The sequence below is a fragment of the Xyrauchen texanus genome, chromosome 49 (genome assembly GCF_025860055.1).
Source record: "Xyrauchen texanus isolate HMW12.3.18 chromosome 49, RBS_HiC_50CHRs, whole genome shotgun sequence".
In the NCBI taxonomy this organism is placed as follows: Eukaryota; Metazoa; Chordata; class Actinopteri; order Cypriniformes; family Catostomidae; genus Xyrauchen; species Xyrauchen texanus.
The window spans coordinates 25,015,693-25,034,800 of NC_068324.1; the positions used below are offsets into that span (position 1 = coordinate 25,015,693).

Consider the following 19,108-nt stretch of genomic DNA (forward strand, 5'->3'; position numbering starts at 1 on the left):
CTGCTCCCATAACATAGAATATATATATATATATATATATATATATATATATTCTATGTATGTGTGTCTTGCAGCGTGTGTGTGTGTGTGTGTATATATATATATATTTAATGGCATTGTGCAGGTTTATGTGAATGTATCATAACATTAGGATGTTAATAATTATGACCATAGACGCTCGAGAAAAATATATACAGTAAATACTGTAAATGTATTATACCTTATGGGAACAGTCCCTTCCCTCCAAAATTAAACACACAAAAAATGTATTCAATTCAAATATATATATATATATATATATATATATATATATATATATATATATATATATATATATATATATATATATTAGTAGTATATATATATATATACACACATCTGACTAATTAATGTCATTTTATTAATAGATTGGTGTGCCAAGAGTGACATTAGTCTTCATGTAGACTGAGTTAAGCAAGAGTCTTGTGACAAATTATAATAGGACATTATGGCCATAAAAAATCATAGTACTTGGATACTTAAGTACATTTGAAGGCAAATACTTTTGTACTTTTACTCAAGTGAATTTTTAAAGGCAGCACTTCTACTTTTACTTAAGTAATATTTTACCTTGAGTATCTTTACTTTAACTCAAGTACATGGTATGTGTACTTCGTCCACCACTGAGGATTGGCGATGATCTGGGGGTGCTTCAGCAATGCTGGAATCGGGCAGATTTGTCTTTGTGAAGGACGCATGAATCAAGCCACATACCTTGTCCTGGAAGAAAAGTTGCTTCCTTCTGCTCTGACAATGTTCCCCAACTATGAGGATTGGTTTTTCCAGCAGGACAATGCTACGTGCCACACAGCAAGATCATTCAAGGTGTTGATGAAGGACCACCGGATCAGGACCCTGTCATGGCCAGCCGAATCTCCAGTCCGGAACCCCATTGAAAACCTCTGGAATGTGATCAAGACGAAGATGGATGGCCACAAGCTATCAAACAAAGCCGAGCTGCTTATGGACTGGCATAAAGTCACCCAACAACCAATGTGAAAGACTGGTAGAGGGCATGCCAAGACGCATTAAAGCTGTGATTGAAAATTAGGGTTATTCCACCAAATATTTATTTCTGAACTCTTCCTAAGTGAAAACATTAGTATTGTGATTTTTAAAAAATGAATATTTTACTTATTTTCTTTACATTATTCAAGGTCTGAAAACACTGCAACTTTTTGGTTATTTTGACCAGTTGTCATTTTCTGCAAATAAATGCTCTAAATAACAATATTTTTATTTGGAATTTGGGAGAAATATTGTAAGTACAGTAAAAATTATTTTACTCAAACACATACATATAAAGACTAAATCTAGAGAAACAAATTGTTTTGCAGTGGTCTCTTAATTTGTTCCAGAGCTGTAAGTGTTCATATTTGGCTGTGCTTCTTACCAGATATAAACCCATTCAAAAACATTTTTAAAAAGTTACTTTGGTGTCGGAGCCTTTTATAATGTTTACAAAAAAGATGTGTCAAAGACGTGTAACCGGGGTCTGGTAGGTCCATGATTCAGCCCTTGTACTAATTACTTAAAATGTAATGTACAATTGTACTGATTTTCTGTAAAACATAGTCAACCATTCTCCATTCTCTCTCCATTCATATACTGAACCCTAAAAGGGCAACGCCTCCCCTGAGATGCAAACATTCGGTGTCAGATAATAAAAAAAATTATATTCATACATTTTCAATAGAATAGCACAGTTCTAGGAACAATATTTTAAGGAGAGAAATCATGTCAGAACTTTTTCCACTTTTAATGTGACCTATAATGTGAACAATTCAATTGAAGAACAAACTGAAATCTTGGTGGGGGAAAAATTAAAATGAAAAACCTTACAATAACCTGGTTGCATTAGTGTGCACACCCTCTTATAACTGGGGATGTGGCTGTGTTCAGAATTAACCAATCACATTCAAACTCATGTTAAATAGAAATCATTACACACCTGCCATCATTTAAAGTGACTGATTAATCACAAATAAAGTTCAGCTGTTCTAGTAGGATTTTCCTGACATTTTCTTAGTTGCATCTCAGAGCAAAAGCCATGGTCCGCAGAGAGCTTCCGATCAGAGGGATCTCATTGTTGAAAGATATCAGTCAGGAGAAGGGTACAAAATAATTTCCAAAGCATTAGATATACCATGGAACACAGTGAAGACAGTCATCATCAAGTGGAGAAAGCATACCACAACAGAGACATTACCAAGAACTGGATGTCCCTCCAAAATTGATGAAAAGACGAGAAGGAAACAGGTCAGGGAGGCTTCCAAGAGGCCTACAGCAACATTAAAGGAACTGCAGGAATTTCTGGCAAGTACTGGCTGTGTGCTACATGTGACAACGATCTCCCGTATTCTTCATATGAATGGGCTATGGGGTAGGGTGGCAAGACGGAAGCCTTATCTTACAAAGAAAAACATCCAAGCCCGGCTGAAGTTTGCAAAAACAAACAAAAAAAGTCTCCCAAAAGCCTTAGTCAGGGTGGAGGGAATTATGAACAGTTCCAAATACCAGGCAATTTTAGCACAAAACCTTCAGGTGTCTGTTAGAAAGCTGAAGATGAAGAGGAAGTTCACCTTTCAGCACGACAACGACCCAAAGCACACATCCAAAAGTTTTGGAAATGCCCAGCCAGAGCCCAGACCTGAATCCAATTGACATCTGTGGGGTGATCTGAAGAGGGCTGTGCACAGGAGATGTCCTCGCAATCTGACAGATTTGGAGCGCTTTTGCAAAGAAGAGTGGGCAAATATTGCCACGTCAAGATGTGCCATGCTAATAGACTCCTACCCAAAAAGACTGAGTACTGTAATAAAATCAAAAGTATTCAACAAAGTATTAGTTTAAGGGTGTGCACACTTGTGCAACCAGGTTATTGTGAGTTCCCCCCCCCCCTCAAAGATTTCAGTTTGTTTTTCCATTGAATTGTTCACGTTATAGGTCACATTAAAGGTGGAAAAAGTTCTGACATAATTTATCTTTGTCTCATTCTTTTACATCACAAGAACCTGGCATTTTAACAGGGGTGTGTAGACTTTTTATTTCCACTGTGTATATACAGCTGCTGGTCTTATAATTAGAATATCATTATATATCATCAACAAGTTGATTTATTTCAGTAATTCCATTCAAAAAGTGAAACTTGGATAATGTATACATTCATTCCACACAGACTGATATATTTAAATAGGTCATTCCTTTTAATTTTGATGATTATAACTGACAACTAATGAAAAACCCCCAAATCAGTATCTCAGAAAGTTAGAATATTGTGAAAAGGTTCAATATTGAAGACACTGGGTGCCACACTCTAATCAGCTAATTAACTCAAAACACCTGCAAAGGCCTTTAAATGGTCTCTCAGTCTAGTTCTGTAGGCTACACAATCATGGGGAAGACTGCTGACTTGACAGCTGTCCAAAAGACGACCATTGACAGCTTGCACAAGGAGGGCAAGACACAAAAGGTCATTGCTAAAGAGGCTGGCTGTTCACAGAGCTCCGTGTCCAAGCACATTAATAGAGAGGCGAAGGGAAGGAAAAGATGTGGTAGAAAAAAAGTGTACAAGCAATAGGGATAACCGCACCCTGGAGAGGATTGTGAAACAAAACCCATTAAAAAATGTGGGGGAGATTCACAAAGAGTGGACTGCAGCTGGAGTTAGTGCTTCAAGAACAAGACATGGGTTTCAGCTGTCGCATTCCTTGTGTCAAGCCACTCTTGAACAAGACACAGCGTCAGAAGCGTCTCGCCTGGGCTAAAGACAAAAAGGACTGGACTGCTGCTGAGTGGTCCAAAGTTATGTTCTCTGATGAAAGTAAATTTTGCATTTCCTTTGGAAATCAAGGTCCCAGAGTCTGGTGGAAGAGAGGAGAGGCACAGAATCCACGTTGCTTGAAGTCCAGTGTAAAGTTTCCACAGTCAGTGATGGTTTGGGGTGCCATGTCATCTGCTGGCGTTGGTCCACTGTGTTTTCTGAGGTCCAAGGTCAACGCAGCCGTCTACCAGGAAGTTTTCGAGCACTTCATGCTTCCTGCTGCTGACCAACTTTATGGGGATGCAGATTTCATTTTCCAACAGGACTTGGCACCTGCACACAGTGCCAAAGCTACCAGTACCTGGTTTAAGAACCATGGTATCCCTGTCCTTAATTGGCCAGCAAACTCGCCTGACCTTAACCCTATAGAAAATCTATGGGGTATCGTGAAGAGGAAGATGCGATACACCAGACCTAACAATGCAGAAGAGCTGAAGGCTACTATCAGAGCAACCTGGGCTCTCATAACACCCGAGCAGTGCCACAGACTGATCGACTCCATGCCACGCCGCATTGCTGCAGTAATTCAGGCAAAAGGTGCCCCAACTAAGTATTGAGTGCTGTACATGCTCATACTTTTCATGCTCATACTTTTCAGTTGGCCAACATTTCTAAAAATCCTTTTTTTTTGTATTGGTCTTAAGTAATATTCTAATTTTGGAGATACTGAATTTGGGATTTTCATTAGTTATCAGTTTTAATCATCACAATTAAATGAAATAAACATTTGAAATATATTAGTCTGTGTGTAATGAATGAATATAATATCCAAGTTTCACTTTTTGAATGGAATTACTGAAATAAATAAACTTTTTGATGGTATTCTAATTATATTACCAGCACCTGTATATATTTTTTTGAAAGTCTTACCTCCCTAATCTGTTTCTTATAATATAGAAACACATTCTAATGATTAGGGGTAGCTCAAATACCTCAAATATTAAGAAGATTCTATGAATTTTAAGTATATTGTAATTTATTTTAAACAACACTGTATTTATTTTCGAATGAATTGATAGTGAATTCTTTGTCTATTTCTGACAGAGTTCATTATCTCAGTCTGTCAATGTCCATCAAATGCTACATTTATTGTGTTCATGGCAGCCCGGGCAGAGTCTGTTTTCTGCTATCAGGGTAAATTCTACTATGGGCCTCGACAACTTGCAGCAGGAATTGCAGCTGGGTTTCATGACAGGTTAAAAATCCACTGTATTCCTGAATGAGTGCCACTCCACGTTCAGCGTGGTCATTGACAACTTTCAGAGACTCTACTGTTGCTGTAACCTGCTTGTAGTCCTTTCTGTCCTCTTAACAAGTCCTGATCAACTGTGAGAAATCCATCCTGAAGTTCCATCATTCGGAACATCTTCCAAGTTCTTGTCCTTGAATGTATCAAGAGCAACAGTGATTCATGTGGAATGATCCTGATCTTGGTCTCCTTTATTCTGCATGGTGCTCAGCATCAGTCTCTTGATTGACGAACTGACCTACCTGTCAAAGAAAACCAAGCTATCAAGTTCCTGTGACAAGTACCACAAGTGATTGGAAAATCTTTCGTGCTGTTGACTTTGAGATGGCTGAATGGATTGATGAGCATTCAAGTAGTGACTTCAGCAGCACCAGGTCACTGTACAGAGCACCTGATGCTTGAGGTGCAGAGATCCAAGCTTTCAGATAGACACGTACTGCAAAGAAACACACATCAGTCCTCTCACTTCTGAAAGAGTCAGTTTAAATTGAGCCTTGAACATCCAGATCTTGAGACTGTATATGACTGGCATAGTGCATTGCTCCAGGTGACATGAATCACACTTCACTGGCAGGAGCAGTACCAAGAAACACAATCACATGTTCCAAGAATTCTTTATAATCATCTCTCAGCTGACTCTGTTCAAGATGCGTTGGCATAATCAATGGTGTCTTGCTTTGTCTTCCACTAACCTTGCCACGTCATCATCTGCAATCGCTGGTTCATACTTGGCCGTGTCTATGAATCCCCAGTATTGAAGATTTGAACCTCGGGACAAGATGTGGCTCCCATACACACTTGGAACACTGTACCAATTATCAGTTCCATAATGTGGTGCCTGCAAGCCAGTGACAAGAGCTCCTTCTCAAGCTTCTGCTCTAGGAGTACACAGGCACCAGCGATCTGGCCAGAGTTTGAGCTGGTTGTGTCAAAACACATACATCTTGGATGCTGCTGGCTATGTACCAGTTTACAATGGCTCTAAAAACAGCAGCAGTCTGGGCCTTGCCTATTCTGGATGGAAGCTTGGCAAATGAATTGCTGAGAAATTCCTTTTCCTGAAACCAATACTGGCAGGCAATCGACTTTCTCTTTTCCAATTAGTTCAGGGATCAGTTTGCCGTCCCAGTGAACAAGGAGAATGTTACCCTGAAACTCAGCCTTTATTTTTGTAGATCTCTGGACTCAGTGTTCTACTCTGTGTCAGTAAATTGAGTCTTCGTTTAGAGCAAGTTCATCAATGTTCTGTCCCAAGCTTTTGGCAGTTTAGTGACAAAATTCCCATTTATTTATCTAATTATAGATTTATTTATTTATTTAACTATTTACACTTAAAAACATTTAAATTAGCAGTAATTTGTCCTACCAATAGATAAGAATCAAGAAATTTCACATCCATTGACAATCACAAAAAATTCATAAATCTACTTATGTTTTAGTCAACAGTTAAGTAATTAGACACAGATGCGCCTTCAACAGTGTTGATTGGTCAGCATAGTCAGTCCAAACAAGTCTAAACATGTCTGGAATGTGAATTCATGGAAATTTTGCATTGTCAGCAAAACCATGGATCGTCAGATATGAACCAGTTGTGTTCGTGATGATTGGAGAAAGTGGCATTTACTTTTACTTTAAAATTAGGTTTTTCATTTATTAAGGTAATTAATCTATTATCAGTAGTATGTAAAATAACATGACGGCCGCAGCTTTGGAGTATCAGAAAATTCACCATCATTGAGCTACCCCTAAATATTGTTCACTTGTGCTGAATTTTTATTTCATATATAGGAACAACATGAGAAGTTAAGTTCATCATATTTTAAAATTTAAAAAATAAGCTCCACCCTAATGTCACATTTAGATAAAGATTGTGAGTTGATGCCAGAGTTTTTATACAAAGTCACAGGATCTCAGTATATGCATGGCCTCGTTTTTTTTATAGACATTACAGTTTTATCGTCTGTTAATGCTGATCTTCTGTAAAGCTGCTTTGAAACGATGTGTTTTGTGAAAGGCGCTATACAAATAAAAGTGACTTGACTTGACTTTTCAACTTGGCCCACTCGCTCTGTGCTCCTTTCCCCAGAACTGAAATGTTTGTATCTCCTATACAAAAACCTTTTCTAGGGTAAAACACTTATTTTTCTGATGGAACACTACTGCCACAAGGCTCATATTCAAAAGATAATGGATAATTCACTTCAAAAGTAGACTTGTTAAAACTATGGAAATCTCGGATTGTGCATTTGATGGCATCAGTAAGTGAAAACTGTTTAGTGAGATGCCACATCCACAGCACTAGGTGTGAGTGTAAGTAGACATACTGCCACAGTATTACATGTAGTGCTCATGTGTTCTTCTCGCTCCCCTGTAGTGTAAATATTCCTCGAGCTAAGCGTGAGTTGAGTCAACTGAACGTCTGTACATCTCCACAGCAGAAGCTGCTCTGCCTCAGGAAGGTTATCTACACAGTCATGCAGTCACCTAGAAACAGAGACACTGGTATATACCAACTAAAGTTTCTTTCTATCAATATGTACCATTTTTAAACATGATGGTAATACCATGTAATTCTTTGAGACCACTGGTGAAAATGTCACAGATTTGCGTATTTGATTAGCGACCTAATGCAGAATTGAAAATATTTAGATTTTTAAGTCATTATTTTTTATTTTAGTCCCAAAAGGACTTTTATTTCCAGATTTAAATGAGATGATTTGGAGATTTTCAAACGTAGACTCTGTATATAATGGATTGTTATGGTAATCATTCATTGCCATTGTATACATGGTATTACCCATCTGATACCATTATTGTGACATGTTTTTCCATCATGGATTATCTTTTTGCTAAAACTTCATCATCATGGCATGTGTTTATGTTGTCTTGACCTTTTATTTAAAGGAATATTCTGGGTTCAATACAAGTTAAGCTCAATTAGCAGCATTTATGGTGAAATGTTATTGACCAAAATAATAATAATAATAATAATTTCGACTCGTCAATGCTTTTCATTAAAAAAAGCAAAATTCAATGTTACAGTGAGACACTTACAATGGAAGTGAATCTGGCTGATGTTTGGAGGCTTTAAAGGCAGAAATGTGAAGCTTATAATTTTATAAAAGCACTTGCATTAATTCTTCTGTTAAAACTTGTGTATTATTTGAGCTGTAAAGTTTAAATCATAATCTTTACAGTCATTTTATGGTTTTCGGGTTTGTTGACAGTACATCGTTGTGGCAACGAGTTATAAAATTAGCTTTAACTTCACACAGAAAAGGTTAGTAAGTGATTTTATCTCACTAAAATCATGTTTACATGCATAATGTTTATGTCTTGTGATCTATACTTTTGAAACATTTACAGATTGGCCCCCCTATTCACTTACATTGCAAGTGCCTAATTCTAACCCCGATTTTAGCTTCCTTTTTTTTTTTTTAAAGAAAAGGAGGAGCATGTCAAAATACATTTTTGTGGTACTCCATATTATGCCATAAATGCTGTCGATTGAGTTTAACTTGTATTCAACCCGGAATATTCCTTTTTAGTTGATTTGATGAACATCATTCTATTTGACCTTTGGACATCACAGTGTTTGTTAATGTTCATATAAACTTTCTCTTTGAGACAGAGCTCTGCTTGTACAGCTCTTGTAACCGGATTAGCCAGCATACACTCATTCAGAACAGTTAGTCCACTGTTTGACCTTAAATTTAAGTTTTCATGCAGCCGACTACATCGAGGAATTCTCTCCTAATGTGTGTTTGTATAACAACTTGTTTAGCAATCCTCCCATTTTTACCCTCCCATTTTAGAGTGTGTGGGCTTGGTCCAGAAGGGTGAATTTAGTTTTCTTCTGGAAATGTTTTATTTGTCATGGTGTATTATATCTTGTGTAGTCTCATGTGGCTTTATAAAACACTGTAATGGCCTGTGGATCTTCTGTCTCTCTCTCTCTGCAGTGAATATTGAGGCTGTTTGTGCTGATGATCTGCTGCCAGTCATTCTTTATCTGTTAATTAAAACAGAGATTCCTAACTGGTGAGTCGGGCAACATTTATACCTCCTAATTAGTTTATAGGAATTGATTGAATTGTTAAATATACTTTGAAATTTGAGACCCCATGAAATCTAAATTGGAGTTTTGTTGCTATCAGTCAATGTCTGTTGTTTTGTGGTAGTATACTCTTAAAAGTTGACAACATCTTTTAGGGAAAATAGACCAAACATGTTGATGACATCATCTTGCAGATATGCAGATTTGTGTGAATTTCCTTCCCTCTAATATCACCTGACACAGACTAGCTATAGAGCGCAGCAGTGTGATTCTGGAAATAAAATCCCATTCATTTTCTCCATAGGGAAATTGATTATTAACTATAAATTATAAACTTTTAAAGATAGACCTTCTGTGAGCTCTGAGGTTGTTAGCAGAATTCCTGGTAAACTACCCCATGATCCTAAAGGTAGACGATCCACCAATCAGAGAAAGGTGGTAAGCAAACCACAGTCAGAAAAAGCCCAGCAGCGACTTCCCAATTCCACAATACAGTAAAGGTGACACAACCGAATCGTCTCCCTACACTCTCAAACTACTTATATATTTGTTTATATCTGAATATTGTACAATGCACTTTAAATATATTGATTCTTTACTTATAATCAACGACTTTAAATCAATATTTCTGATTACGTTATTCATGAGGGGATGAACTACAATCTTATGAAGCTTTATGAAAGACGTTCAGTACACAGTCTTGTACTTTGTCTTTTTCTTCGATTTTCAAATACTTTGCTTCAATATCAAGTTTATTATGTTGTGATTCACCTTGGGGCTGATTGGTATGGTTCATGGCTTACAACTCTTATGAAGGATTTTATGAAATCCCTATGGGGAAAAGAAATGGGAAAACTTTTTTCCATTTAACTCTTTAGCCAGTAGCAAGTCATGGTTCATGGTAGGGATGTCAATTCTCAGACATTTTCTGAATCGATCGTCATGCAAATTAACGATCGATTAATCGTTAACATTAATACTGCAAAACGCACTTGGAGGACTCCAAATAATACGTTCATGAGGCTACTCTTTAAATTTAAGGAAAATTATTACATGTAAGAAATTAAAGTATAGGCATTTTCCTCTTAAAATATTCTTAGTTCAGTGTATTTTAATACATTTAGACTGTTTAGTACAAATCTTTGAATTTAATTACTGTTAGTAATAACTTTCATACAAGATATATTTACTGTATTGTATACATATGTGTTCATTAAAATACATTGTGGATTGTGGGATATTTCGGACCTTTGATCAAATTTCTTTATTTAAAATGAGTCAAATCACGCGTAAACACAGTAGCCTACATAACATACCATTTCTCATGTGATGATGAGATGTCAGCTGAATGTGCTTTCCCGGTGATCACATAGTTTGGGATGAAACAAGGACAGCAGCAGATCAACTGTGCTTGTTTTCATGTTGTACTTTAACACACTGTCATGGTGTTTGCAGAAAACAATGTTCATTAATCCACCTTTTTCCATGATTTGACTGTTTTCAATCTCCAGTCTCCAGTGTTTTCACTCCCATCGCAGTATATTCTTAGCATGTAATGTGACATTTAGAGTATTACATTTGGAAAAATGGTCAAAAAAACATGTGGCTGTATAATGCCGATACTTCACTGATTAATCGAACGATTATTAGAACTATTATTCGACTATTCGGCGATTATTGCAACGATTAATCATTAGCTCTTAACCGATTATTCAGCTTGTGCCCCGACTTAAAAGGTTGTATTGAACATGCTTAATAACAATAAAGAGGACAAAATCATCTTTTAAAAATACCTCTAAATGACATTCACTGAATTAAAGGGAAAAAAAACACTTTTTATTAAGTTTAATTTCATAAAACAATTAAATGCAAAACAAATCCTATTGTTATCAAGTGTTTTTGTCTTGTTTTCCATTTAAATTTACTGGAGAAGCAACATATAAGATATTTAGACTTGTTTTAAGAGAATGTATCTTAAATATAAGTGTATTTTGTATATAAATGTATTTTTTCACTTGGTTATTCTTCTGTATGTGCAGTAAAGACAAAATACACTTATATTCAAGATCTATTCTCTAAAAACAAGTCTAAATATCTCATATGCTACTTAAGTGAATGCATCTTTTTTTTTTTATAAAGGATTTTTAGATATTTTAAAATATTTTTATTTTTCTTATCATGAAAAAGTGCCTCACCTGAGTGTGTAGGTGGTCCGAGCTTAGTTACGGTGGTTTCATTAACTATTTTTAGTTGTTATAACAGCCAACAACACCAACATAAATTGTGGTTGTTCTTTAAGCTGCGTCTCGACACCAGACACAAAAAACAGGCAATTAGAATCATCATGGCGCCGCCCAGTGGTTGCTCAGGAAAACACAAATTATTGAGCCTGTTTTATCTTCATCTATGCGTCTTCTATGCAAGTCGTGACATCATGCAGCGCACAAGCGCCCTCTAGCAATGGTTGACTTTATAGACCGCCTCATATTGGAATTCATCTTCTAATTGTGGGAGTGGTGGTGGCGTAGTGGCTAAAGCACAGGGCTGTTAATCAGAAGGTCCTTGGTTCGAACCCAGCCACCACCATTGTGCCCTTGAGTAAGACACTTAACTCCAGGTTGTTCCGGGGGGATTGTCCCTGTAATAATTGCACTGTAAGTCGCTTTGGATAAAAGCGTCTGCCAAATGCATAAATGTAAATGTAAATGTGTTCTGAAATTCATTAATTGGCGATCGATAAGCTTAATCAATCAAATTATTAAATAAGATTATCGATTAACCATTTAACATCCCTAGTTCACGGCTGTGATGTGATCTAAAGCTAATTTAAAAACAGGATGAACCTTTCAGTATGTCCTATCTTAACATCCTGTTTAAAAAGGAAATAAGTCAACACAGGACAGAAAATTGCACTTGTCAATTCATTTCATGGGGTCTTTCATTTTGAATCTATAGAGTAGGCTACACTTAATATTTTGAATTTCTCACCAGGATGGCGAATCTGAGTTATATAAAGAATTTTCACTTCTTTAACTCCATCGAGGATGACCTGAGTTACTATCTTGCCTCGTTTGAGGCAGCAGTGGAGCACTTCAGACAGGCTGACTTCACCCAGAGTGCACTGGTAAGAGCTTCACCAGTAGAGTGTAATAGTTAGAGGTAGACTGATATATCTGTGTTGCTGATTGATCTGTGCTGATCAGTGTTGGGTAACGTTACTTTTAAAAGTAACTCGTTAGAATATTGCATTACTCCTTAAAGTAACTTAATTAATAAATTCATTTTTATGGAAAGTAAAGCGTTACGTTTGGGTTATTTTTGCATAACATGTTGATACAACTTGAATGGAATCGTTTTTAATTATACCAAAAAGGCATAAAAACATGAATCAAACTACTTGATTATTATAAAAAAAAAATCTAATCTTTTTAGAAATTAAGAAATTTTCTCTGAGTTAAGGATGGTAAGGTTCACCGATGTGCATCGGCATAAAAGTTAACGATGCGATGCATCGATTTAAAAAAGTGAGCATCATATACAAGTTGGCATTAGTATCGCGATGCATAATTTCTAACATATTTGCATCGGTAAAAAACGATTTATTTATATATAATTATTAGTAGATGCGATATAATTTTATTATTTGGAAAGTGACCAATAAACTGTTTCTCCAGTGCGTTCTCTCATCACCACTGCTGCTACGTGAACATGACGTATCACAACACTACGGAGACCGAGGCGTGTCCTGAGAGTCACATAGAACAGGGGTGCCCAATACGTCGATCGCGATCTACCAGTCGATCGCAAAGGCAATGCTGGTAGATCGCACAAAATTTAAATGTGCTTTCGTTCATTTTTTATAAAAATAAATATAATGCTTTTCCTTCTTTTAGTTTCTGTCTGTCTCGCACTTGAGTAAATTTTGTCCAGGCAACATTTTTGTTTATTCAGTTGCCATGGCAACTAGGTTTACGCCTTCCAAGGGCTTCTGAGAACAGAGCATGAAATTACAAAGGTAGCAGTGTTTAAGACTAGCTACCAAGCAGCTACTGCCCGGATTATACAAAACTGTCTGATTCCATTCAGTGCAAGTCATCAGAATAAGGTAATTGCCCTGACTATTGCAATATATTGTGCTGTAGGTGTTTTGGGTTTAGTTTTAAAACTGAATGATATCAACATTGAACATTATTATATATTTTTTTATTAATTAGAAGATGAATTCCATTTAGTGATACATGCAGTAGTCCCAACAAGCATTTTCTTAATTTAAATGAAACTGTGTTTTTTTTAGTTGGTATATCTTATTGAGTTGGTCATTTAAAAGTGGATCATCACACAAAAAAGTGTGGACACCCCTGACATAGAATATAGATTAACATGGCAGAGGCAGGGCTGCATCTTCCACTAAATAATTACAAATCCAATGTTTGGAAACACGTTGGGTTTTATAAGAGAGATTGAGATTTTGATAAAATCATGCAGTTTGTAAAATATGTCATGCTGCTATAAAATATACAGGCAGAACTATCTTGTCCATTTCACCCAATTTATATAAAGACATACGAGAAGGCTGTAATATCCCTGAAAACTTTAAAATTGTGCTGAAACATTATCAAATTGACACCAGAACTGTGCAGAACTGAAAGCATTAGAAATCAAATATCAGTAGCAGTAGTGAAAATTGAGCATTTACTGTGTACTGTATATAACTAGTACATTTTTAAATTAGTGAAGGGTTTGTTATTGATGATAAAACAATTGTTGGGTGAAAATGTGCTAATTGTGACTGTTTACTGATTTAACGAGCCGGGTCAGTTTGACTCGGTAACTGCTGCAGTGGATCTTCAGTGTCTAGAGGAGAGTTAAAGGGATAGTTCACCAAAAAATTACAATTCTGTTATCTGTTATCTTTTACTCAACTTTATGACTTTCTATTTCCCATTGAACACAAAATTTGATGTTTTGAAGGTTTATAGTGCTATTTTCCTGGTGCAAAATGGGGAAAACTTAGTTTCATAAAAGTAGACCAATGCAATGTGTGCTCAGTATGTCAAGCCTGAAGCCATACGATAGGGTAGTGAAATTAGCAGACCCAAATTTTTGTTGGTATCACAATCAACCTTTGCATGGTTTGAACCTACAACGTTTTGGTTACCAGCCCAGATATTCAGGCTACACCACCTCATGAATCAAGGCACTTGACCCAAGGATAGCTTAAAGGGGACTAAGGAATTAAACATGCACACTCAAGTGCACACACAAGTACACGCAAAATATTATTTAATAAAATATTTTGATATTTTTAGACAATAACATATTTCTTACAACTGGAAATTCTGTTAGTTTATTAGAAAATGTTCATAGCAGTTGTTATATGTCTCAGTGTTTGTTTATCTCTGTGTATGCTGCCTGTATCTTGAATTTAACTCTACTGTGACATTTGGCCATTGGGAAGCCATGTGATCATGAGAAAACTCTTGAGAATCTTACCATTCTCCAGTGTTTTAGAAAGAGTCACATGCTTTTATGATCATGAGAGCTGACCACATTCCACACACATCATGTAGCAAATACTTGACTGCGGTGTAACATGTCATACTCGTGACTTTTCATTTCATTCTTTATTTTTATTATAATGTAGTTTTTCTGACCTCCATATTAATTGAACATCTTCATGTAATGTTTGTACTTTTAGAAAATATTTTTACACACCGCAGGACCATTTAAAATGAACTAGTGAAGAACGGGTTTAAAGATGGTGGCTAGTTACTAAACTTAAAGTGACTAGTTCAATTTCTCTCTCTCTCTCTCTCTCTCTCTCTCTCTCTCTCTCTCTATATATATATACATATACACACATTCAATATAAATTTCAACCTCAAATATTTAAAATACTGATTAAAAAATAAATAATGTGTCGACTGACCAGCTATGTGTGTAAACTGCAGGTGTTTGTGTGAATGTGTGCTGCAGGGATCACCAGACGTACTGTTCTTCAGACAGAAGATGGACCTGCTGTCCCAGAATGCTGTTACAACTATAGACTGTTTGTTTGAGGTGAGCACAACTATTTATGCTCTGCTTTTATGTGTTTTTGAAACGCAAACTCGATTGTACTGGCCACTTCCTGTTTTCATCGTTGCTGCTCATATAGAGAGTCTGTCCTATTTAAATCAAATATGAATGATGTTTCTGTTGATCTGCACATCTGGTCACTGAGAAATTAGCAAATAAAGTTCACTTCATATCTTATTTAAAAGGCCATATTAGTGGTGTTATACTTGTTGCTATTAAGCAGATGAATCAACTGTGTGTGTGTGTGTGTGTGTGTGTGTGTGGGCAGCACATTGCGAGTGGGAATGAGGCGGAGGTGAAGCGTTTGCTGAGTGAAAGTGAGAGTGAGGAGGACGGGAGGAAGATGTGTCACCCGCTCTGCTCCTGTGACACCTGTGACCTCCACATCTCAGGGTCAGTACTGATACACATTAGCAATTCATCCAGAGATCACCTACAGATGGAAAAATGAATGAGAACTTTGAAATTGTCCGGAATCTGCTTAACTGACAAGATCTACTTTCCATCAGCTTTATTTTGAAATCCAAAAAATCCTTGGATAGAAACATAGTTAATGTCACAGAAGTAGTCTAGTCTTGAGATTACAAGTGCCTGGACAAGGATCTATGCACAATGCTCAGACAGGAAGGGTCTTTATCTTGATGCTATAGAGTGCAAATCTACTTGACTGGGCAGTCATAGCCATGGGGTCTATGAAGTTAGTGGTCATCAAACACTACTTGCATGCTGACCTGTATGCCATTACTGTTGTCAACTCTAGCTGAACTGTGATGTTAAGTTCAATTTCCAGGCTGGCTGGGATGGAAAAGCACTCTTCATTTTAAAAGGTTGAATTGGAGGTGGTGTTCTTTCATCCAGGTCGAGATGTCAACAAGACAAGCTGGGATTTGCTAGAATTGTAAATTGTAAAATTGATATCTAAATGGGGATGGAATCTCTGAAAGAACGCTGGGTTAATCCAGAAGGGGGCGGGCCAACTCCAAAAGGCGATGACACCTCCACACACGGTTAGGGTTAGGGAAAGGGTTAGGTTAGAGACTCTTTACTTTTTCTGGTGGATTGGAGCCCCTCCCCTTTTTTGAGTTCTGCCTGCTGCTATATCCTTCTTGAGATTTGAGAAGACACTGTTAGGTTGCCAGGCTGGAGTGATAGAGCTGTAGTGTATTGTGTAGTGTAGGACTAGGACAAGACAAGTTTGTTGGTACACAAAAATAATGAGAAATTATCCTGATTATAAATTAGTACATTTTCTCAGTATGTTTTAAGGTGTTGTTTTTTTGTATTTTGTGTTATGCAGAAGGTTAAACGATCCTTCTATAATCACTCCATTCTCTCGGGATGACAGAGGCTACACTCCTCTACATGTTGCTGCTATTTGTGGTGAGCCTAATTTACAGCTAGATAGATATGTTGAGACTTTTTTAACATACTTATTTTCTCGAGTGGTCAGTAAATAAATAACAACTGGACCCTGTTCTCCATTGGACACTGTATTGTCGTTGTGGTATTCAGGTCAGTCTCGGCTGATTGAGCTGCTGGTGTCAAAGGGAGCTGTGGTGCACGCCACTGATTATTACGCACTCACACCACTACACCTCTCCTGCCAGAAGGGTTACCAGGGGGTCACGGTCAGAACTTGCCCAGCTCTATTTACCCACTTACAGCTGTACCAGCATAAAAAATAATACTGATTCATTAATTTTAACGTATCAGTTATGACATGCTTATGTTTAGTGTAATGCTTATTGTTCCTATTAACCCAATAAGCTCTGATATTGTTCTAATTATATTGTCACGTAATCAAGCCAAACAGATTTGCCAGAACCATGTTTCTTTGTTTGTTTCATCCTACTGTTTATGGTGTAGCTGCTGCTGTTACATTCTAAGGCGAACACAGATGCTCAGGATAACAATGGGAACACCCCTCTACACCTGGCCTGCATGTATGGACATGAAGATGTAAGGCAATCAGTATATGTCATTTTAGCGGTATTCTACAATAGAGATCGACCAATATTGATTTATTTTATTTTATAACATCAATACTGTATTTTGGGTGTGTTTGTAACTGATAATCAATAGGCAGAATGCTATGCAATATTTTATAATAATTTTATTTATGCCTTTTCACACAATATTAACTAAATAATCATTAGCAACAATAAAAACTTGACATTCTTTAGTCTCTGAATATTTTAATAATAACTGTAATATGAATGAGAGCATATAAGATAAATAATAAAATGATCATAGTATTAGTCAAGTCAATTTTATTTGTATAGCTCCTTTCACAACACACATTGTTTCAAATAAGCTTTACAGAAGATCAGCATTAACAGAAGATAAAACTGTTATGTCTATAATGTTGATGAATCCTCATTCTGTAATTAGATAAAATACGATTGTTAATCGTGTTTAGAAATAATTAATTAAATAATAATTGTATTAATAACCCCAGTGAGCAAGCTGAAAGCGACTGTGGCAAGGAACACAAAACTCCATAAGATGTAGATTAATGGAGAAAAATAACCTTGGGAGAAACCAGAATCACTGTGGGGGCCAGTTCCCCTCTGGATAACATCATGAATATAATGTAAATATTACTTATGTATAGTTAAAGTCATGGTTTAAAATGATTAAACTAAGTAAGTGTTAAGGGTCAGTGATTAAACATCGATTGTGTTCGAACTGTAATATTAAATGACTAATATCTTTTAAGTCCATCCTGGATTAACTGCAGAAGTTCACATAGATGTAATTGTCCTTGTTAATTGCCTGATGAAGGCTTTTGTTGGCAATTGTTAATCTATGCATTCCATTTCAAGATCGTAGTCCATCAATAGACCGAGGTGATGCAGGCAGAGATCAGGGATGTGAAACTCAGTTCAATCTGGCCGGTAATTTCAGTGAGGTTCGGTGGGGTCCATCCTAAATCCAAGGTTCAGACAATGGCATATGAAGTATCCCAATGTCTTATGGTTGGAGTTGGCATCAGTTGATCCCCTGAAGTCCATCATAATAGACTGAAGTGATGTTTGGTTGCCACCGGCTGTATTTAGTCATCATCATTCTGTGACACGCAGCAGTGGAGTCCAACAAGAAGCAGGTATGTTGCTGGATCCAGCCGGTTCTGGTGACCTCAGGATAAGAGTCCCGAGGTTGAGACAGGGAAACAAATAAAATAATATAAGCATAGATGCCATTCAATTTATTGCAGAGTTATAAATCATGATCAATGTTTCTGGTTCCGGCAGACCCAACTAAAGCAGCCTAATTGTGGGTTGGAGGATAAATTAGGTGTATGCCTGGCTAAATAGAAGCCAGGCATACACAGATATGCCTGGCTTCTATCAGATAATAAGAACAAGTCATTTGTAACTCTGATAAGTGCAGTCTCTGTACTGTGATGAGGCCTAAATCCTGATTGAAATTCTTCTTATATACTATTGCTCTGTAGAAATGAACATATTTGGGAGGATACTACCCTTTTATAGTATTTTTGACATAAACAGAAGATTTGAAATCGGTCTATAATTAGCCAGTTCTTCAGGATCAAGTTGTGGCTTCTTCATAAACGGTTTGATAATTGCCATTTTAAAGTTTCTTGGGACATGTCCTAAGGATAGCGAGGAATTAATATTATTAAGAAGAGGTTCTGAAATTACAGGAGTTACCTTTTTTAAGAGCCTAGTTGGTATAGGATCTAACAAACATGTTGTGGCTTTTGATGTTTCGATAAGTTTTGTTAGCTCTTCATGACCTATGACAGAGAAGGATTGAAGTTGCACGTGAGGAAAATTATTAGACACTGTTTTCTGAGGTGCTATGACAGATGATTGCATAATTCCAATTTTATTTCTGA

General features: G+C 36.7%; 1 protein-coding gene across 1 annotated transcript in view; it reads left to right on the plus strand.

Annotated features, from left to right (window-relative positions):
- LOC127640086 (ankyrin repeat domain-containing protein 27-like) overlaps positions 1–19,108 on the plus strand; it is a gene marked incomplete at its 5' end in the record, with an annotated part of 42,951 nt that overhangs the window by 14,562 nt on the left and 9,281 nt on the right. The window contains 8 exons of the mRNA XM_052122481.1: positions 7,486–7,613; positions 9,074–9,152; positions 12,160–12,292; positions 15,145–15,228; positions 15,515–15,639; positions 16,544–16,626; positions 16,759–16,874; positions 17,113–17,205. Coding sequence (XP_051978441.1) covers positions 7,486–7,613; positions 9,074–9,152; positions 12,160–12,292; positions 15,145–15,228; positions 15,515–15,639; positions 16,544–16,626; positions 16,759–16,874; positions 17,113–17,205 — 841 coding nt within the window. The remainder of the gene's footprint in view (positions 1–7,485; positions 7,614–9,073; positions 9,153–12,159; positions 12,293–15,144; positions 15,229–15,514; positions 15,640–16,543; positions 16,627–16,758; positions 16,875–17,112; positions 17,206–19,108) is intronic.